Here is a 22,963-nt window from a genome sequence, read left to right on the forward strand (position 1 = left end):
CCTCATTAGGTCAAACCAACAATACCACCAAATTTAGCAAATTCTAATTTCCACAAATATCATGCACATCGTTCCGTAAGCTAACACGGCAACCGATGCAATGGCGGAATTTGGATCTTTATAATTAAAAAAATAAAAATAAAAATTTTGCAACAGTAACAAAAATCAATCATTCCATACACTCTGATGCGATGTGATTTTGAGTGATTTTATTTTTTTAACAACTAATTATTTAACGAACTAACGTTATCTTCTAAGGAAAAAAAAAACAATAATTCTAGTTGTTGAATTTTAATCAATAATAAACAGTAAAGTTTCGGTATAGAATACTGGTTGCACGCTAGAAAACGTCACAAAACTAACAGAACAAGTTGAAGCCCACTGATCGAAAGATTTTTCAATATACCGGTCCATGAGGTAATACATCATGCATTATTATACAAATGATGAAGCATATATGTTAAAAAATTAATAACTTAAAAAATAAAATTTTTCATCATTTTTATTAAAATACGTGATACAATACTTTCGATCTCAATAAAAAATTTCTCCCACTACCAAGTGGCCATGGCCGAAGCTTCAGACTTTCTCAGTCTTGGGTCCTATATATAACCGACACATGCGCCCATCTTCGTCCTCATCAAAAGGGATCGGAAACATTCAATGTTCAAACTTTTACTTCGAATGTGAGAAAATCCTGCTCCAAAATAAAAATATAAAATAATACAGATTTCTTTTTAACCTTTTTACCCAGAAGAACACATTGCCAAGAACTCTGAGACAAAAAGAATATAAATTGTATTTGTTTAGTTGTTTGAGGAAAAGAAATCGAAAACCAATTTGTTATCTCATATATATATTTTCTCAATTTTAAAATCCTAGATATTTTTTTCATCAGAAGTCTCTTCTTTTGGTGTTTGCTACAGCTTCAAATACTCTCTCTCTCTCCTCTCTTTCTCTCTCTAGAAGCCTGAGGGAGACCCGGAACTAAAACCCTGGTGCTGGTGTTTCTGCTCCATCTGGGTCTCCAATGGCGAGTTGGGTCCTCTCTGAATGCGGCCTAAAGCCTCTCCCGCCAGTTTGGAACCGACCCAGAACCGCAGTTTGCTCTAGCTACCCGTCAAAAGTTCGAATTTTTCGGTCAAACCAGAGCTCGGCGGATCTGAGATTGGATTCGACCAAAATCGCAGGTGGGTTGTTTAGAGAGAGAAGATGGGGTCTAAACGTGAGCGCTCCGGTGAGGGTAGCTTCTGTTGAAGAGGAGGAGGAGAGGGTTAACGGCGTTAATGGCGGCGGAGATGGAGAAGAGGAGGTGGGATTTGATCCCGGTGCGCCGCCGCCGTTCAAATTGGCCGACGTTAAAGCTGCCATTCCGAAGCATTGTTGGGTTAGGGACCCGTGGAGGTCAATGAGCTATGTGGTGAGGGATGTGCGTGGTGGTTTTCGGGTTGGCTGCGGCTGCGGTTTATGTGAACAAGTGGTTTGTTTGGCCTCTGTATTGGGCTGCTCAGGGGACAATGTTTTGGGCTCTCTTTGTTCTTGGCCATGATTGGTAATTACTATTCATTCCCTATATTCCCTTCTTGTATATTTGTGTGTTTCTTTTTAATACGATATTCTACTTTAAACTAATTTAAAGTGAGGCGAGGGGTTTCAAAACTTGAGGGCATAGGGGGAGCTACACCCACGTCTGCAATATGTCAATTTGTGTTTTCTGGTGTGAATTGTTGGTCTGGTTTGTGATCGTGCAGTGGCCATGGAAGCTTTTCGAATAATCCCAAGCTAAACAGTGTTGTGGGGCATCTCTTGCATTCTTCAATTCTTGTACCCTATCATGGATGGTATGTTCTTGATGATAGATTAGTACAGTATGGTGCATTTTTTATTTTGAGTATTGGTTTTGTGAGTTCCGGTAATCGAGTTGTTAGTATGTCATCGAACATTTGAAAGTATGGACTAAAATGGTGATTGAACTTTTCAGGAGAATTAGCCACAGGACTCATCATCAAAACCACGGTCATGTCGAGAATGACGAGTCATGGCACCCGGTTAGTCTTTTTTCCTTTCGTTGTAACGCTTCTCTGTTCTTCATTTTCTTGATGCATCTCAAGTTTTTCCGACTGTTTGAGGGTGTGATAAATTTCTATGCTTGCAGTTGTCTGAGAAAATCTACAAGAAATTGGATAGCATGACACGTATTTTGCGCTTCACCGTACCTTTTCCCATGCTTGCTTATCCTTTCTATCTTGTAAGGTTTTGATTAATAATTTGAACCACATAATTCATGAAAATATGTATATCGTACCTGATTGTGATTTGTTCCTGTAGTGGAATAGAAGTCCAGGAAAGACTGGTTCCCACTTTGACCCGAAGAGCGATCTATTTGTCCCGAATGAGAGGAAAGATGTGATCACTTCCACAGTATGTTGGACAGCAATGGCTGGGTTACTTGTGGGATTATCCTTTGTAATGGGTCCTGTTCAAGTGCTTAAGCTCTATGGCATTCCCTACTGGGTATGTTTTGCATCTTTAATCTTCCTATGGTTTGCTTAATCAAACAAGAATCGAAATTTGACTCCTCTTTTATTGTTAGGTTTTTGTCATGTGGCTGGATTTGGTAACTTACTTGCATCACCATGGCCACGAAGACAAATTACCATGGTATCGAGGGAAGGTACATGGATTTTCAGTTCACGATAGCCATTTCTTCTTATGATACCAAGTTGCCAACACAAAGAAAATTCCATAATTGTCTTATCTTGTCCGGTTTAAGTTTGTGGCTAAAGTTTTTGCAAAATGTTAAAAAAAATTTCCTCAAAACTTCGACAGGAATGGAGTTATCTGAGGGGAGGGCTTACAACACTGGATCGAGACTATGGATTGATCAATAACATCCACCACGACATCGGAACCCATGTGGTTCATCATCTTTTTCCTCAAATCCCCCACTACCACTTAGTTGAAGCAGTAAGTACCAACTTAATATCAACACAAGGCCATGTTTGGGGTTACCTTTAGAACGATTAAAACACTTTCACATAACCAAAAAACTCTTACGGCAGTAATTTAATGTTCTTCTTCTTCAACTTGCAGACTGAGGCAGCGAAGCCGGTATTCGGGAACTACTACAGAGAGCCGAAGAAATCAGGACCTCTACCATTTCACTTGCTTGGAAGTTTTATCAAAAGCTTGAAAAAAGACCACTATGTGAGCGACAATGGCGATGTTGTGTACTACCAAACTGACCCTAGCTTTGGTGGCTTTCCTCCATCAAATTAAAGCTTAAGTTCTTAGTTTCTTGGACCACAAGAAAAGTTTTCAATATCTAAGCATTGGCCTCTGCCATTTCCACTGGTTTTTTACTCAGAATTTTGTGGTCTAGAAAAGAGTAGTGCAATAGTGGAATTTTTATTTATTGTATTCTATTCTTTATGGAGAGAAAAATAATCTCTCGTTCTGCTATGATGCATTGTATACTCTCCTTTCAAATATGAAGATCAAATTTTTGTTCTCTTCCTACACTTGCTAAGTCATCTGGTTGAAATCAAACGGAAACAAAGAACGTTATTAAACATGTTTAAAAAAAAATTTACGTGTGGTAATCATTTTCCGAAATATATAGTAGGTGAAAGTAACAATCTTTTGCTTTGATAGAAATTCGTGGATTCAGCGGGGGATTGAGATCCACTTCGAATCTCTATGTTCAAAACCTGAGAGTTTCAAATCACACAATTCCAATCCTACGACTCCTATTAGCCTTTCCGCGGACTAAGAGATTCGGATCACTCAATTTCAATCCTACGACCCCTATTAACCTATCTCATTGGCCCGCTTCCCAAAAATCCAAAAACTGAACCCCTATTAAAGAATCTGGATCTCTCGTACATAGAAATCCAAACTAAATCTCATTCCTTCAGTTGGGTACTGATCATTCTTTTTGCGGACCATGTATTTTTCCATGATTAAAGCAAATTTTGCCCCACTACTTTGGTCTCAATGCATCGAGTTAATCAAATCCCTAACTCTGGACAAATGGCCGAGTCATTTTCTCAGACAACGTCCGGGCCTTGTATGAGGGTGATATTGATATTCCTCTTTATTGATCAATATGAAGTGTCACCTTCAACTCAAATAACAAGTTTATTTAAATAACAAGTTTAATAATTAATTAAGACCTTTTTATGAGAATTGCCAGGCGGACTTGCTCGAAAGAGAGTCCAAGTGGCATAGCCACCCACAAGGTTAAGGTGGGCTGTAATCCAAGAAGATTTTCTATAAGGGTAGTGTTATTCATGCGCACATTTTTATTTCTTATACACTTCTCTTAATTGTCGATTGTTCGAATCGAATGAATTGAAGATGATCACTGACAAAATATTAATAAAGTTGTGTTGGAAGTAAAAATGGGTTTGTTAATAGATCTATTCTTTTGTAAACTCATGCTTAGACCATCTCCAATGGTGACCTAAAACCTAAAAATATTTAGCCCAAAAAATTTAGATTTTAGCTCAGAGACAGCTTTTCTACTCCAACTCTTCTAGCCTAAAATTTTAGCCCCAAATTATCAAAGAATGAATTAAGGCTAGTTTTTTTTTTAAATTAACTTTAAAAAAAATTATGTAGACTATCCTAAATTAATTTTTTGAACATTTTAACCTAAAAATATTTAAATTCCGATACATTTTGAAAAATCACTAAATCAATACATGAAAATCATGATAAACCACATAAACTTAATACAATCGAAAACTTATAGACTACATAAACTTAATAATGATATCCACCATCTTGACTTGGTGATGGACTTGGGTGATAGTGAGGTGAATCATCATCTTGAAATATACTCCTTGTGGCATTCCTTCATAAAATTTCATTTTGCTTACCACGTAAGTATTTCTTCCTCTCTGGGGTGTATTTGTCAAGGTCCTCCATTATCAAATTAGTTTCGTCCCTTCCACAAAGTGCACGCTTTGTTGATAATCTTCCACCGATCATAAACACTACCAACTTCCCTTCGACCAGCGTTGGAGTTTTCATGGAACTTATCAACGATTTTACCCGACAAAACCTTTCTATTTTGATTGGTGCCGACGGCACAATCTTCGTTAACCGAAATCCATGCCAAATATAAAGCAATATCTTCGTCAAATGTCCAATTACGACCTCTAACATGCTCTTTTGCCATCTTGAAAATTTTGGAAATGAGAAGAAATGGTATAAAGAAAAATTGGAAGAATTGTAGGAGAAAAGTGAGTTTTGTGTGGATGTTTGAACAAATACATAGGTATTTATAGAGTTTTTGGTTGAATTTTAAGTTAAATAATTTTTTAAAATTATTCTAGCCATTGGATTTTAATTTGGACCGTTAGATTTTTTTTTTTACCGTTATATTTAATTATATTCGATTTAAGCCGTTGGATTCAATAAATACATAAATATAAACTAAAAAAAAAAAAATTTGAACCTGGACCGTTGGATTAACCAACGGCCCATTTAAACGTAGCCGTTGGATTATAAAAAGTAGCCGTTGGGCTACTTATTGCACTAACAGGCGGGGGAACACCCCCACGTGTGGCTGTTGCTTTTCTGAAAATGCCTAGCGCGTGCAGCGCGTATGCGCGTAGGGAAGGGAACTAGGCTTCACAACCCCGGTTTAAGTCTCAGTTGGTGGGGCCCATTTTACTTTGTGGCCTAAAATTGGGCCGGTATTTAACCCTCAAATGATTTTTAGGTTTTAGGTTAATTTTGGTCATGGGTTGGAGTGGATTTTGGGGTGGGGGGGTGGGGAAGGGGAAATTTTAGGTTATAAGTCATTATTGGAGATGGTCTTATAGCCTACTCAATTTCAATACAGATTATTATTTAATGTATATTTAGTAGAGGATAGGTAGTAAATAATATGTTTTATGCTAAAAATTATAAATTATTACTATTTACAGTCCCCTTTTATTCCATTCTTTAAAGAAAAGGACCATGTACCCTATGTAATTTAGCCTCTATGCTTCTTACTCAAGAAAAGAAAAATAATTTTTTTAAATCCACAATTAAATCTCTATCTTTGCAATTCCTTACTTTCCGTTGCAATTTTCCAATGAATGTCACATTTGGTACGTTCTTAATATCTATATTTACTTATTCTTGATTTAATTAGTAGGTTAATTATTTATATGTCCTTGAATTTATCGGTTAAGGTTAATGATTTTGAGAATAGTTTATATTATATTGTTGCTCTTTTATATTGATTATTATATAATTTTATATAAGCAAAAAAATAAACATATGATTTTATGGTACTATTAAGCTAACCCACCAAAAAACAAAAAAAAAAATCATAACTTCGCCCTTGAGTCCAACCAAAACTCTCTCCCTTGTAGGGTTCCATGTGGTTTAGTTTTTAAAACCCACGTATGTAGCAAGTCCATGCGGGACTCTTTTGGGGCGCGTCCCCTTAGTATTTTCTCCTTTTTATTTATTTTTTATTGTGCGACGAGTTTGTTAATTAACTGTGGCTTTCTCTTTGGGCAAGGCATTAGCTGCTCTAATGTATGGAGGAGAGAGGCATTTGAACTTGGGTTGAGGCGGATGCCTAACTGGTTTAACCCATATATCTAATCGTCTCTTTAAAGTAGAATATTATTATATATAAAATGCTGCAAATGAGTCAAGCAAATTGTAAAGGGTCAATCACATTTTACACCTATGTGATCTAGGGCATATAATACTTTAGTCAATTGTTTTGAAATTTACAAAAATAATCTTTAAAGTTACAATCTTTCTTAATGCTTTTGGTAAAACAATGGACAATTCAACTAAAATATAAATCCTACTCGCTCTTAGAATATTAGTACTACAGTCTAATAATATATTCTTCACTTATAAGAAAGATCTTAAGTTTGGATATAATGAATGACGCATTTAGTATCGAATTATTATGGTATGCTCATTATATAGCTGGATCCAAATTTTCCATGCTTCTACATTTTCCCCTCCATAAAGCTCTATGGTCAACCAAATTACTGGACCACTACACTCAACTGTGCAAGGCCATCTGAGCTTAGTACCAATTGAACCCGATATGCTCCCAAATTAAGAGTCCGCAAAGTCGGTGAGTTGGAAATTGGTATTCGTACCAATGTGTCTCAAATTTCAGAAAAATGGAAGACTATCAGGTCAACAACTTCGGCATCTTTTCTACTTCTCCTCCTCGATGAGGGGTAAAAAGAGAAGAATATCCCCAAAATGGCTACACAAATGGAGATGAAGGACCCAAATGCGACCCACTCGTTTCCTCAATTTTCAACTCCATGTTTTAATTCTTCTTCATGCTTGCTAGTTCCTTAGTACTAAGCCTACATGCAATTGGACGTCAAGATGATATTTAGTTGTAAGCGATATGTTATTTTAGTGGATACTAGAAGATGAGCATACACTTTGTGTGTGAACAATTTTTTTTTTTTTTTTTATTAAGGAGTGTGATTAGTTTTTTAATTTTTTAAAAAAGAGTATGAGACAATGATGATGGAATCTCTTAATAAGGGCATATTTTTCTTAATATTACATATTTACTATTTTTCCCTCTTTATGTAAATATTATGTATCAAAAGTGAGGGTAAAATAGGGAAAATGGTGTTCACATCCCGGCCTGGCCTCCACCACATCCCAAGCACGACTTCACCGTAGCACGATATTGTCCGCTTTGGACCCTGACCACGCCCTCACAGTTTTGTTTTTGGAAACTTACACGAGAACTTCCTAGTGGGTCACCCATCATGGGATTGCTCTCGCACACTACTCATTTAACTTCGAAGTTCCAATGGAACCCAAAGTCAGTGAGCTCCCAAAAAGCCTCGTGCTAGGTAGAGATGAGAATATACATACAAGGCTTACATGATCCACTCCCTGGATGATGTGAGATCTTACAATCCACCCCTCTTATGGGTCCGACGTCATCGTCAGCACACATCCGCCATGGATTGCTATGATACCAAATTATTGTAAGATCCCACATCGCCCAAGGGAGTGAGCTTATATGTATATTCTCATCTCTACCTAGCATGAGACCTTTTGGGAGCTCACTAGCTTCGGGTTCCGTAGGAACTCCGAAGTTAAGCGAGTAGCGCGTGAGAGCAATTCCATGAAAGGCGACCCACTAGGAAGTTCTCGTGTGAGTTCCCAGAAACAAAACCGTGAGAGCGTGGTCAGGGCCCAAAGTGGACAATATCGTGCTACTGATGGAGTCAAGCCTGGGATGTGGTGGGGGCCCGGGCTAGGATGTGACAATTTGGTATCAGAGCCTAACCCTGGTCGTGGTATGCCGACAAGGACGTCGGGCCCCTAAGGGGATGGATTGTAAGATCCCATCACCTAGGGGAGTGAGCCTTGTATGTATATTCCTATCTCTATCTAGCACTAGGTTTTTTAGGAGCTCACTGGCTTCGGGTTCCGTAGGAACTCCGAAGTTAAGCGAGTAGCGCGTGAGAGCAATCCCATAATGGGTGACTCACTAGGAAGTTCTCGTGTGAGTTCCCAGAAACAAAACCATGAAGGTGTGGTAGGGGCTCAAAGCGGACAATATCGTGCTACGATAGAGTCGAGGCGGGGATGTGACAATTTATATATACTTGAAAATGCTATGGTATAAGTAAGTTCACGCGAGAGCAATCCCATGATGGGTGACCCACTGGGAAGTTCTCATGTGAATTCCCATAAACAAAATCATGAGGGTGTGGTAGGGGCCAAAAATGGATAATATCGTACTACGGTAGAGTCGAGCCTAGGATGTGGTGAGGTCCCGGGCTGGGGTGTGACAAATGGGGATATAATTGTCATTTTGGAAAAAGCTACAAAATTACTATTTTAACCTCCTTTTTTGTAAATATTGTGTATCAAAAGTGAGGGTAAAATAGAAAAAATAAGGATATGATTGTCATTTTCAAATTACTATTTTGCCCTCTTTTTGGTCAAGAGTGTCTCAAAAGTGAGGGCAAAATTGAAAAAAAAAAGTGGCAAAAAGCTGACAAGGAGGGTTTTCTTAATATATGGTATAGATAGTCTTATTCTTTGACTCATTAAGCCTTCAAATTCTCATGTCGCTTTGTTGTTTGGATGAATTTTTCTGTATATTGTTTATCGTTTATTAAAAAAACATATAACAATAATTCAAATCAGTCACATGATATACCATGTGAGAAAATATAACTTTGTATGGTAGATTGGAAATACATTGCTTTAGCATCACGATTGCATATAGATTTCTCCTATGATAGAGGTATGTAATAAACCAATAAATTCACGTAAAATATTTTGTGAGTTAATCATAACTTGACACACATTAATAAATAAGTCGCAATGATTTTGGTCAGAAATAAGTAAGTCACAATTAATTAACATGCGTGTAATACTTTTTTTTTCGGTCATTTTTCCGAATTAGTTTTGCAAAAATGTGACTTGTAAATAAAGACGAAAGACTCATTATATTTTAAATTTGAATTTAAAAATATAACGATTTTCCCGCTACATAGTATTAGTAATTGATGTGATATAAATAGAATAGATATTTCACCACATTCTATGGTATAGGCCAAGTAGAGTTCTTAAATAATAATCCAATATAAATCTCCATGGCTGACAGCAACACGTTGACAGGTCAATTTGTGTTAAAGCAAATTTTGCCCCACTGCTTTGGCCTCAATGCGTCGGAATAAACGACGAAAGCATAATTTGACTAATCAAATCCCTAACTCTGGACAAATGGCCGAGTCATTTTCTCAGACAACATCCGCACCTTCTATGAGAGTGACATTGATATTCCTTTTTATCGATTACTATGAAGTGTCACCTTCAACTCAAATAACAAGTTTGATAATTAATTATAATTTTTTTATGAGAATTGCCAGGCGGACTCGCTCAAAAACGAGCCCAACCAAGACTCTCTCCCTTGTGGGGTTCCATGTGGTTTAGTTTTTAAAATCCACGTGTCTAGCAAGTCTATGCAAGTCTATGCGAACTCTTTGGGGGTGAATCCCCTTAGTATTCTCTCCTTTTTTTATTGTACGACGAGTTTGATAATTAACAATGGCTTTCTCTTTAGGCCAGAGTAATTAAGCTGCTCTAATGTATGGAGGAGAGAGGCATTTGAACTTGGGTTGAGGCGGACATACCATCTATGCCCAACTGATTTAACCCATGTGTCTAATCGTCTCTTTAAAGTAGAATATTATTATATATAAAAAGCCACAAATTAATCAACACCTATAGTCAAGCAAATTGTAACCAAGGGTCAATCACATTTTACACTTATGTGATCTAGGGCATATAATACTTTAGTCAATTGTTTTGAAATTTACTGAAATAACCTTTAAAGTTACAATCTTTCTTATTACCTTTGGTAAAACAATGGACAATTTAACTAAAACATAAATCAAACTCGCTTTTAAACTTTTAGTACTACTTTTGAATGATATATTTTTTTATTTTTAAGAGAGATATTTAGTTTAGATATGATGAATGACGCATTTATTGTCAAGTTATTATAATATGCTCATTGCGTAGCTGGACCTATTTTTTCCATGCTTCTACATTTTCTCCTCTATAAAGCTCTATGGTCAACCAAATTACAAGTCAGATAACTTCGGGCTGGACCACTACACTCAACTGTGCAAGGCCACCTGAGCTTTAGAACCAATTGAACCCCATAAGCTCCCAAATTAAGAGTCAGCAAAGTCGGCGAGTTGGAAATTAGAATTCGAACTACCTGTGTCTCAAATTTCAGAAAAATGGAAGAATATCAGGTGAACAACTTCGGCATCTTACTCCTCCACGAGGGGGAAAAAGAAAAGAACACCCCCAAAATGGCAACACAAATGAAGATGAAGGACCCAAATGCGAACCACGCGTTTCTTCAATTTTCAACTTCATGTTTTAATTCTTCATCATGCTTGCTAGCTCTTCAGTACCAACCCTAAATGCAATTGGACGTCAAGAAAGCATTTATTCCTAAACAATATGTTATTTTGGTGGATATAGTCTTATTCTTCAACACATTAAATCTTCAAATTCCACTTCTTTTTATAGTTTGGATGAATTTTGTGTAGATTGTCTTTCGTTTGCTAAAAAAATATAACAATACGTCAAGTTAGTCACATGATCCTATGTGAGAAAATCTAACGTTGCATGATAGGTTGGAGATACAGTGCCTTAGCATCCCAATAGCTTATTGATTTCTCATGTGATAAATGCATGTAATAAACCAATCAATTCACGTAAAATATTTTGCGAGTAAATCACAGCTTGACACATATTAATATATAAGTCACAATGATTTTGATAAAAAACAAATAAGTTACAATTTGACATGCATCCAATATTTTTTCAGGTGACTTTCCTGGATTAATTTTTGTATGCGGATCAAGATGTAATTTGCAAATAAAGACGAAAGCTAGTAATATTTTAAACTTGAATTTGACATAAGACGATCTTTCCGCCACGTAGCATTAGTAGTTGATGTGATATAAATAGAATTGATATTTTCATATACCATATTCTATAGTATAGGCCAAGTAGAGTTCTTAAATTATGGAAAGGGATTGATTCTTTCCTCCTAATTCTCTTTATCAAACAATTTGGATCCTTGAAATTTAATCCAATGGTTAAAGTTATTATAAACTTTTAAAATAAGCCTGTATTTTTCATCGTTGAATTAAATTTTAAAGGTTTGAATTATTTGATGAGGAGAATTAAACGGAAGAGATTCAATAATAATGCACTATAAATCTCCATGGCTGACAGCAACGCGTTGAAAGGTCAATTTGTGTTAAACTAATACATTCTTTACGCGACCAAAGTGCGCGTCTGAACACCAGTGTTCCCATGCTCTCTGTATTTCTAGTTCCTAATGTGAACTCAACGACCAAAGTCTTCAATCCTTCCTTGATAAGCAACCAGCACCAATCACCCAAAAACCCCTCTCTCTCACTCCTAAAACACAACTTAAACTCTCTCTCTACAAATTTACAGTCATGAGTAGCAACTCAGTTCATCAGACCTCCGGCTGCTTCAATATCATTCTGCGCAGGCTTTTGTGCAATGGAAGCGTTCCGACTCATCCATCAGACCAAATTTCAGATTCTAACACAACCCAGCTCGCAAAACCCCCCAGAAAACAAAACCCTGATCCCAAAATTCAGTCTTCAGCTTCTGTCACGCCTGGAATCGTGGCAAGGCTGATGGGTTTGGACTCGTTGCCGGAAACAAATTGGGTTTCAAGAGGCCCGGACTTGGTCAGTCGGAGTAGGTCACTGAGTTTTGCAGATTACTTGATGGATTTCGACTCGAATGATCATCAGAATCACCAGCATCGAAGGGTTCGAACCTCGGTCTCTTTTCGTGAAGTCCCGGAGGTAATGAATCGTCAGAAGAGCAGCCATGATTTTGTGGTTGTGTATTTGGACAATGTGGGTGAGAAATCGAAGGAAGTTGGTTCGAAGGTGAAGAAATCCGAGTCGAGTTTTGGGGAGTTGAGGCAGGGGAAGAAGGAACAGAGGAACAGGAAGGACAAGGAGAAAAACAGAGAGAGTGGCGAGATTATGAAGGAGAAGAAGAAGGAGAAAATAGTAATGATAAAGCAAAACAAGAACATTTGCAGGTTAAAAGATGAGCCCAGAAGGGGTTTTGGTGCCAAATCTTCGAAGAGTTCTAAAAATGGTGGTGCAAATTTGAAGGGGGAGAGAGAAAATATTGCAATGAAGAAAACAACCCAGAAGAAGAAAGTTGTGGTGGAACCAAGAATCAAGAAGAAAAAGCAGAAAATTGAAGCTGAAAAGGAAAAAGTGGCTGCAGATTTTCATGGTTCCTCAGAGAATGATACAAGTGTTGTTTCTGTTCTTGGCATTGATGACATTTTGATCGAGCATGAAGCTTGGTTATCAGGTTTGTTTTGTTTCCTCAAATTTTGTTTTTCATGTTACAATGATATTCTAATTACTCTAATCTTTAAATTATGAAAAAACAGATTGGAAACCGAGCGTAAAATGAGCATACAGTTAATCAACTTGACTAAGCGCATGTCTACTTTTGTTTCCTCAATTTTGATTGCAATTTAGCACATTGTATAACCAATTTATTCTAAATTCACTTGTGTGGGTTAATTTTCTTATAGGATATTCAATTCCCATGGATTTGAACTCTAAGGTGAAACCGTCGCCAAAAGCTCCTTTTAGTGACAGATCAGAAGTGAACGCAGCTAAAAGGAAAGATTTTGAGCCGATTAAGGAGGAGGAAACCAGAGACTACGCAGAGCTGCTGGCTTCCAAAATCCAAAATTGGATGGAGGAGGATTTGAAAGAATCAAATTGGGTGGCCAGGAATGCGGTCGGGTTCGAAGGTTTCAAAGAAATCTGCGAGGAATTTGAAGGGCGGATTCTGGACATGTTAGTGCACCAGACCATTGATGAATATATTGAGATTTCTTATGAAAATATATGGGGAAATCTGTGGACTTGCAATGCTACTGCTTGAAGAACAAAGAAACTTTATAAAATGTCGTAAATATTCTTCAAATGTTTCTCCCTCTAGGCTCTAGAACTTTGAAACCCTACACTTTTAGTAGAAGATTATGCTCTTCCATTTCGGTGTGAAAGGAGTTCGAGCCTTTTAGCGACAGCTGAGGCACTGACAGCAAGTATTGCAGCAACGAAAGCAATTGGAATATGTCATTGCGTACACCTCCTGCCTCCATAAAAATTGGCAGGATTTTGTAGTATTTTCCATGAAATTCTAAATGTAATTTCAATGAGTTTATACACTTGTCTTGCGAAAATGTTGAATAATTAGAATCTTATAAACTGATTAGCATTGACTATGATTTAGTTTTTTCTGAAATTGAATACCTTCGTATAGACGAACCTTAGGGCAACAAAAAGATTGTTTTTTTGTGATCAAATGGTCCCTTTCTTTGGTACTTTCTACGTATGAACATACACCCCCCACAAGGTGGTAGGTGGAGAGTGTTTAATGCCACAATATAACGTCACATCTACACTAGTAAATTACAGCAAATTATTATTATCAACCAAATAAAAATATAGAAAAACTAATAAAGAGGATTTGAAAATTTTGAGTTTTAATGAAAATGACAAAAATATGTTGTACGTGAATAGTATCAAAATTGACTTTTTATATAAAAATATGATTTTTCGTTAAAATGAATAATATCAATAGTGTTTTGTTAAAACTCTCTACAAACAAAGCTTTCTGCATGTGAATCCACCGCAGAAAAGAAGAAACTTACAGTTATTTTGTGAAAACTTTGATGACTTCTGTAGTTTATGTTGGTACATCATAGGGCCAAGAAGTCAACAATCCTAGAGAAACGTTAGCCGCCTTCCATTTGAGTAATTTGCACATTCATTGCAGTTCCATCATTAGATTATGAAAGCTTAACATCCAATATAAGTCGTCGCTATTAATGAGGTGAGCCGAATTATGATAGCATCAGCAGTGTAGGGTATGTGAGCCTGCGAGTCGTAATCGTAGACGACTAGCCATAGAGTCGTCGACGACTGATGGTAAAAATCGAGAGATGCGTGAAAAGAGAGAGAATATTCTTTCGGCTTCGGTGAAAAGTTATAAGTAGTGTAGTAAAATCTTTGTAATTGAAACTTGCTAACGTCGTAATGATCCTTCTCAAAAATCACAAGGTGCTAAAGTGGCAGGATATGGGGTCTGCAGGTTTTTGCAAAAGGGATGCTCTTATCATGTTCTTGTTAAAAAGAAAACCAAATCTTGACTATAACTTTGGTAGTGGCAGCCTAGCCTGTATAAGGTACAACCTAAGATGGAATTGAACTATTTTCATCAAGATGTATTTTCTGTTTTAAGTTCGCCAAGGTGAATTCATCGCTTTTCCGCTGTTGTAGAAAAAGGAGGATGCTCTAACTAAGAATTCTAAGAAGACTTGTTCCAACGCCCATTTCTTGCTAATTATGTGATGATAGAAGCACTTCCATACAAGTTTGGTGCTAGGAGTCCCTCTAGTCGAGTCAATAATCAATAGAACCAATAGGAACTTCTATGGGGAAATTATGATTCTCACTCAAGACCTCATATAGTAAATTGGGAAAGGGTCCGGCAACCCGGGGAAATCGATAGGAACTCCCCCTTCTAATAGATGTTCTGCCTTTCATTATTAACATCCAATCCATGCTAATAAGAAAAACGAGCGATTGCTAGTCAGCTTTCATTTCATGAAAAAAAGGTAGGGGCTGAGTCTTTGAAGACTTTTCACAAGTCTTCCTATTATAGCAAAAAGAAAAAGTGGAACCACAAGTGTGAATGTCCCTTCGAAGTAAAGAAAGTTGGGGTTACACCATAAAATTAATTGGCAATATGGTGAGAAGCCTAACCTCTAATAAGCCCATGCAAGGTCTTTCATTTCATTAATATGGGAGAAAAGCCCAACCTTTTATAAGCCCATGCAATCTCTCCTCCCATCAATATGTGACTCATTCTCAACAAGAAGTGCCACATGCTCGTTTTGATTGGAAATGGGGTGGGATCCAATCGTGCACTGAAACCAGAGCCTGCTGCTCGTTGTAGGCAAAAGACGGCTTTAATCTCATTCTCCTATCTTAAATAAGGCTTGAATGGCAGCATAAAAGCCTTGGAATGGCAGCCACACTTGCGTCTCACTTTCTTTTTTCATCGAAAGCTTTCCACGTAGGTCTATAATAACCGTTTGTTAGGATGACTTCTCTTACGATGTTTCAACTTGTGTTGTTCGTGAATGAACCAGAAATAAATGAAGAAGGCCGCCCTAAGCACTAGTTAGGGATATTTACTATTAATTAAGAAATAAAAGGCGGAGTGAGTTTCTGCTGCCCAAGAGACTGGATTTTTAACCCTTTATTGGAACTTTTAACAGTTTATCCATTTCTTACATCGCGTGAAGGGATTACAGGAGGCTAAAGCCCTATCTGGAACCCCACTAAGCACTGGTAATCCTAATAGCAAGAAAATTTCCCGTATGGCAACTTAACTTGCCACTCTCGCAAACAGGTAGGACCACGAGTATCAGAGGTTGTACTTACGTAAGGAGGAGATATAGACTTTCCTTTCATCAGTTCACAACATGATAAGCGGTCATTGGACAAGTGATTTACTATTTTGAACATGTGTAAATCATCTATTGGATAGGTGACTCACTCATAAAACTATATTTTGGTAGCAAAAGAGAATTGCTCATACATAAGTTATAATCGTAGACGACTGATGGTAGCATTCCTTTACACAAGATATGTGGAATGGAAGGAGTGGGATTCTTGATTGTCCATTCTCTCTTATTTCTCACATCGCTGGAATTGGAAGCTGAAGCCCTATCTGGAAACCCTATTTGGATCGGAAGCCAACTTATTAAGCACTTTGGTAAACCTAATCACAAGAAAAAAATTCCGTATAACAGCTCGACTACCCATTTTAAACACGTGGGATGAGCCGCTACTGGAGGAGTGATTTACATTTTAAACACCATGTAAATATTATTAAACGAGTAATGCCGCTAAAATTATGTTTTAGTTGTAAGAGAGAATCTCTTCCATATTACACCTATTTCTTATGAAAGTGCTTAGGCTCGCCCCAATAAAATTTCTCTCCCCAGAAACACATGCAATCTTTACATCTAGACACGGCGAGCCTGTCTCCACATGTAGGGCGAAAACACGTCATGCATGCGAAGTGCTCCTTAATGAGAAATTTTTAGTTGTGACGGAAACACGGATAATACACCACGTGTTTTTATGTAAGTGGTGAAAAATTAAAATTTTTAAGTTATTAATCTTTTAACACACACATTCCACCATTTATATAAGAACACCTGATATACCATCTCGTGTGATGGTCACACTAAAAAATCTCTCCTCCTTGGTAAATGAGAACTGAGGATTCTATAAAGAGTCCCTAAAAACTATGAGGAGGATCATATGGATCATAATGTTAAGGGTAATTCGTTTGACATCTTTATCGTATAGAACAGAGTGCTTCCACTTTCCAAGAAACCCTAGAATACAGCCACGAACATGAAACAGAAATGGAAAAGAAAATAAACAACCAAGAAAAAGAGCATTCATTGAAACCTTCTTAGAATGCAAATGGCATGGGTAGGGTTGGTTCGGTATGGGATACCGAACCGAAATCCTAGTTTCAATTCCCAAACCAAAGTTTTCGGGAATCCAAATTTCAAGATCGATCCTAAATCAAATTTTTGGAAATCCTGAAATAGTTTTGAGATTTCGGGACAAATCAGGAATCCCGAAATAATTTTGGGCTTTTGGGCTATTGGACTAATACTTGACATTTTGAGCTTTTGGGCTAAAATTTAACCTTTAATATTGAAATTGTCAGCCCAATTGTCATTCTGCAATTAACATAATCAAACCAAAATCCTTCCTATATTATTAAGTAACAAAATCGCCTACTGCAATTAACAAAATCCATTCTGCAATTAATATCGGACAAATTTGAACTAACGGGAGTAAATTAAATGTTTGATTAACTGTGAAACATCGGACAGTACTAACATCAGGACATTACTAACAACAGTTAAATCGAAAGCCAAAGATTTCCAGCAAAGCTATCCAAACGCAAAGACAATCAGCTGTTCTAAGTGATTGACTTTGTACGGTTCTTGTTCAACTATTTAAACGAGCAAAAATAATGAAAAACATCAATTACAAACAACATTTCAAACAAACAAACACACCAAACCAAAGCACCAATGGATATCGATAGTCGGATGTTTACCTAGCAGCAGTGGGACACAAGAGAGTCCCTTGCTTGTTGATCTTCCCCACACGAATAGTTACGAGAGGTATACAGAAGCACCTAGCAAGCATTCCAACTTCCGCTGGCTCGAAATGCTATTCATCAAACACAAAGTGTGAGATCATCAATTTGCAAAACCCGAAATCAATATAAACTTAACCCCAAAAATTATGCCCACATTTCGACAGATTTCAACAACCTCCATATCAGTTCCATTTGCTAAATTTTTCCAAACCCTAATCTAGAAGAACAAACTTTTCTATTCAACACAAAACGAATAAGATGCATCGAGCAGTGCAGAAGGAATACACCAGAAACAGAAATATTATATCTCAGGTCCATTACAAAGATTAAGAGCAACCATAAATCAAGGTAAATGAACCATTATGGTTTCCACTCACTAAATCAAAGATCAGTGCATGATAATGTTGTATCGGATCTCCGTGCTTGGCTGCAAGTCCCGATTCCGCAGAGAGAGTTCAAGGAGGAGGCGAAGGAGCTCGGGTATGCTAGCTTCGAGGAGGAAATAAATGAATTATAGAAGAACCATATGATTAAAAACCCCATATTTCAAACAAAATATAACACGAAATTGAAAACCCCAAATCCAAAACACTAGAATTCAAATGCCCAAATTAAAAACGAATTGAAGCCACAAACAGACTTGCCCACATCAAGATTACCTGATGAAGACAAGAAGATTACCTTAATGAGGAGAGAAGTAGAAGGAAGCAGATGTGGCTGTATTGATTATCGAATGCAGAGGAAGTTGTCAAATGCAAAAAGAAAATGGAACATTGGATGTAGTGTGAAGGTAAGGGGGAGAGAGTGAAAGAGTGGAGGTCGTGAGAGAGAGAGAGAGGGAGGGAGAGGGAGAGAGAGTTAAAGAGTGAAGGTGGGTTCGGGGTCGGGCGGAGAGTTTCAGTCTTTCAGACAGACAGTCTGAAAGTGAAGGTGAGGACCGTGAGGTCGCTGAGACCGAGAGAGGGTTTCATTTTGAATCAACGGCCGAGATTAATTATCAACCAATCCAACGGTATATAATATTTAAAATTATATATATTTTAATTTCAGTTCGGTTTGGGATTACCAAAAAAGTCAGATTGTGAGACCGATTTCCGTACCTAAATTTCGGGATTGGTTAGGGATTGAGTACCTAAATTTTTCAGGATTTTCGGTATTTTTTTTCCACCCCTAGGCATTGGTACTTGAAAATTTCTAAAAGGGTAAAAATTTATACCATTTGGTTATATGGGATCGGGCGCGATCAGTAAAATGAACATTGATAAGTCGATATTATACTATATATTTGACCATTATCTTAGTATTAATTTATTAGTTATTTTGTGAGAATTTTGATACTTTGATTTATATTCTTAATGTAGGACTTTTAACTTCCTCTTGAGCAAAAAGTAGTCAAACGGTAGAATTTTTGAGTGATTCCAATTAGAGGATGTTTGTGAGTCTCTTAGCTTGTTCGTGTCAAAGTTTCACATTTTTCTACCAAGCAGTTATTTTTTGGTGAAATAAAGAAGCAGTGCTGGAAAGTGACTTTTTTTGGCTTAATTGCGATTTTTGGAGCCCAATATGACCTCCAATGGATTTGTGACCTTCAAGAGAAGTGTTCAGCATAATCCAAGTTTTAATTCCATTTTGGGCCGGTTTTGGAGTAGATTTGGGTCCAAAACGTGACTGTGCAGATTTTAGACGAATTTTACTAGTCAATTTAGGATTATATTTCTTAATTTATTTTAATTTATTTAGTTTCCTAGTCTTATTCTAAGACCTTCTCTAGGTAGGTTTTTATTTTGTAGTAGTATGAATAAAGCTTGGATTGGAGAGAATACGCATTATTCCGGAGAATTTCGAACTTGCTTACGGTGTTTTCAATCATTTTTCTAGTTAATGATATTTTCTTTAGTTTTTATTATAATTATGTGTAACTAGTTGTTTTGCTAGGGAGAGGCCACGAGCCTTACCATGAATATGTGATTTTATTAATTTGCTTATGAATGGATACATGCTTGCTTTCAATTATTAATCACTATGATTAAACTATCTAATTGTCTTAGTTATTCACGACCACTAGGGTATTTAGACAAGTAATTTAATGCAATTTTTGTTGGAACATCACCCTAAAATTGAGGAGGGCTTCTTGTGATTAGTAATTGTAAGTTCACTTAGGGCGAACATCCCACTCTTAAGGGTTGCATGGTTTTTCAAAGGGTTTTCACAAAGCTTAATGAGTCTTGCATATTTATATTTGATTTGAATATCACAGGAGGGTTGCATGTTAGATATACATTTTCGCTTGAACATCACGAAGAAAATATGTATTAGGAAAGCCTAACATTCAATGCATGTATGTGGAAATTCATAAGTAATTGGTAAAATTTCATAGGATTGATAATGATGACGGCGGAACCTAGTGTTTAAATTGTTTTCCAAAACTGTTTTATTTTGCTTTCTTTACTTTGTTGATCTATTTAATTGTTTTTATTTAAATTCGTTTTTGTTATTTTAAATTCCAAAATCAACCTTTTTCGAAACTTTGTTTCAAATAATTAGCTGAGGATTAGTTTAAATATAAATTATTCATTCAATCAATGTGGAAAACGATCTTGCTTAAGTTGATGTACTACGATAATTATGTACTCTTACAAGTATTTTTAAATATTTTTATCCATACTTTTGAAAATGGTAAAAAATCATATCAAACATTCTTCAACCATTCAATAAACCCAGGAAAACTCAGGCTGGTTATTTAAACCCCACCGTGGGCCATCAGCGATGACCTGTGATTGAAGAATAATTAGAGTTTCTAATCAGTCCATTTTCACTGTGAAGGTTGGTTGTGGTAACTTTTTCTTTTATGGTTTACCACGCCAACTCCATCAAAAGTTCCCAAATAATCATGATCACGGCCGATTATGGAAAATGATGCGGTGCACTATTGTAACCAATTTCAGGCCTTTGCTGCCTGCTGCTGAAGCTCAGATTACTGCAGCTGATTATAATCACTACTTTGTTTTTGCCGCAAAGTTTGCATCATGGAAAGGACTTGACAGCCGATTTGGCAAAGCCGTCAACCAAGGTGGAGTTCAAAGGACTTGATTGACCACACCAGCGATTAATTTGTAAGGCAAGAAGAAAGATTATTCCGAAGGGAAAGGAAGTATGAGTATGAATATGCTAGTGCTAAACCCATCTATGGCTCATGGTGTATGATGAAGTTTGGATTAGAGGTATCAAATCAACCTATTGAGTTGTTAATGAGTACTCTTTACAACACTTTTAGTTTGTTATCACAATAATATATAGACGAAGTTGGTAGTTGTGATGATGATGTAAAATGAAATCAAACTAAATGAATCTTAATAGGTACCCATTAACGACCCTATAAATTGATTTGGCACCTCTAGTTTGGCCCATAATCCACATATATTTTGTATTTTTTTAAGCTGACCAAAAAAGAAAGTTTTTGTATTTTTAGCCTTCATTCGAGATCAACTTCAATTCAAGGTGAACTTGGGGCTGAGTTCTTTACAAGTGCGAGAGCCTAATGAAGACTATAAATGCCTTTGTGAGTCATTTCAGTCCTTAAAATGGTGGACTGCTGTGGCGAAATTACTAACTAGTTTCTTTTTAAAATTAATAAAGACCTAAGTAATTGAAATGTAATTTATTTTAAAACTCACAGGCAAAAAAATGTGGAGTGATCTGGAGTGTAATTTGTTTGGGGCACTGAAGCATGCAACATGCATGACTGCCATCAATTGAGGCTTAGAGAATCCTCTGCGTACGAATAAACTATCTTCTTCCCCTTTAACCTCCTCACCATTGAGTTTGCTCTACACTACGATATAAATATGGTACACAAATCCATAAGTTTTCATCCTATTCTTGACATTCTATCTAATTAAGCATTATATTTCGAGTCTTAGGGAAACAAATGGAGAAAGCCAAAGTGATTTTCTTGGTGGCGCTTCTAGTTTTTGCCTTTGGTATGCCACTTTCTTTTCACGTTGCATTTCTATGTTTCGACAACATGATTGTAAAATTTACTCATCTTAAACTATGAAGATAAGAGAGAGTTTGAACTTAGAACGCAGTATATTGATGACGAATGTTATATCGACCAGGCCAAGTCACTACTTACCTTATTTATTTCTAAAGTTTAATTTTAATTTATTATTATTATTAATAAAAAACTGTCGTCCACAAGAACTCATAACGGTAAGAAACTGAATGAATAATCTGAAGATGAAAATGTTAATCGATTACTGCAGGTTTTTCAAAAGTAATTGAAGCAAGAGACACAATAAAGGACGCATCAGTGCAATGTGAACGCCCTGTTGATTGTCTAAGCTTGTGTAGCGAGTGCACAGCCAACATGTGCAAAACTGGTCGATGTGTTTGTGGCTGTGCAAACAAGAAGTCCATGGCAGAAGCAATCACTGGTATGAAACAGTAAAAGATTAATGTTTTCATAAATTCTTAATAGTAATTAGTTAAGAGTAGTTAACTAGACTATCCTGCTTAATTATTTGATGATATTAATTATTTTTTCTTAATTTTTGTCAGGTTCTCGTCCTGGAGTTGGAGTTGAACGTCGACGTCGACATGATGACCCTCACCACTTCTGTTATTGGGACTGGCAGTGCAAGTACATGGCAACATGCCCACCTGGATGCAACGCTGACCAATGTAACAATGGATATTGCGCATGTACTTGTTAGTAAAGAATTTAACACCATTTCTCAAATAAAAAGTTACCACATAAATAAAACTAGGAATAAAAATGAGGTACGGACTAAATGAATGTGTTGAAATTTGATCCGATCTGTTATATGAATAAACTCTAAATTGTTTCTTATTTTATCGAATGAAGACTATGATTGGTCACATACTGTTTTATTTTTTTATTTAAAAAAATGGCACATTTGCTATCAATCTCTTAGTTAGTTATATGCGCAAATACCACCTGAAGAAAAAAAAAAAACTAATAAGTAATAACCATCTAAGTGCCACCTACATGTGGAGAGAAATGAAAATTCTAAATGAATTAACGAAATTTTCAGTAGCTTCAGTAATAGTAAAGAAACAATCCCCTTCTTTAATAAGAAACTAGTCTCCCTGCTTGCGCTCA

At 36.6% G+C, this 22,963-nt stretch overlaps 2 protein-coding genes and 1 long non-coding RNA gene across 3 annotated transcripts; 2 read left to right on the plus strand and 1 right to left on the minus strand.

Annotated features, from left to right (window-relative positions):
• The first annotated feature begins 548 nt into the window (after positions 1-548).
• On the plus strand, positions 549-3,519 carry LOC103930542 (omega-3 fatty acid desaturase, chloroplastic). The gene is given in 10 exon segments (XM_009339892.3): positions 549-686; positions 927-1,432; positions 1,434-1,552; positions 1,752-1,841; positions 1,982-2,048; positions 2,156-2,248; positions 2,329-2,514; positions 2,594-2,674; positions 2,830-2,967; positions 3,094-3,519. Coding segments are annotated over 9 exon segments (1,362 nt in total). The 5' UTR covers positions 549-686; positions 927-1,030; the 3' UTR covers positions 3,280-3,519.
• Positions 3,520-11,902: 8,383 nt separating this feature from the next.
• Positions 11,903-13,858, plus strand: LOC103930543 (nucleolar protein 58-like). The gene is made up of 2 exons (XM_009339893.3): positions 11,903-12,927; positions 13,157-13,858. Exons 1-2 carry the CDS (start codon positions 12,018-12,020, stop codon positions 13,513-13,515), a joined length of 1,269 nt encoding a protein of 422 aa, XP_009338168.2. The 5' UTR covers positions 11,903-12,017; the 3' UTR covers positions 13,516-13,858.
• Positions 13,859-17,516: 3,658 nt separating this feature from the next.
• On the minus strand, positions 17,517-18,775 carry LOC103930544. The gene is made up of 3 exons (XR_664698.3): positions 18,520-18,775; positions 18,216-18,327; positions 17,517-17,909 (listed from the first exon to the last, which is right to left on the minus strand). It is a non-coding gene; the product is annotated as an uncharacterized LOC103930544 (long non-coding RNA).
• Between the last annotated feature and the right edge of the window lie 4,188 nt (positions 18,776-22,963).

Source organism: the organism of the source record quoted next, unplaced genomic scaffold (genome assembly GCF_019419815.1).
Source record: "Pyrus x bretschneideri cultivar Hongxiangsu unplaced genomic scaffold, Pyrus_bretschneideri_v1 Contig2, whole genome shotgun sequence".
Classification (NCBI taxonomy): Eukaryota; Viridiplantae; Streptophyta; class Magnoliopsida; order Rosales; family Rosaceae; genus Pyrus; species Pyrus x bretschneideri.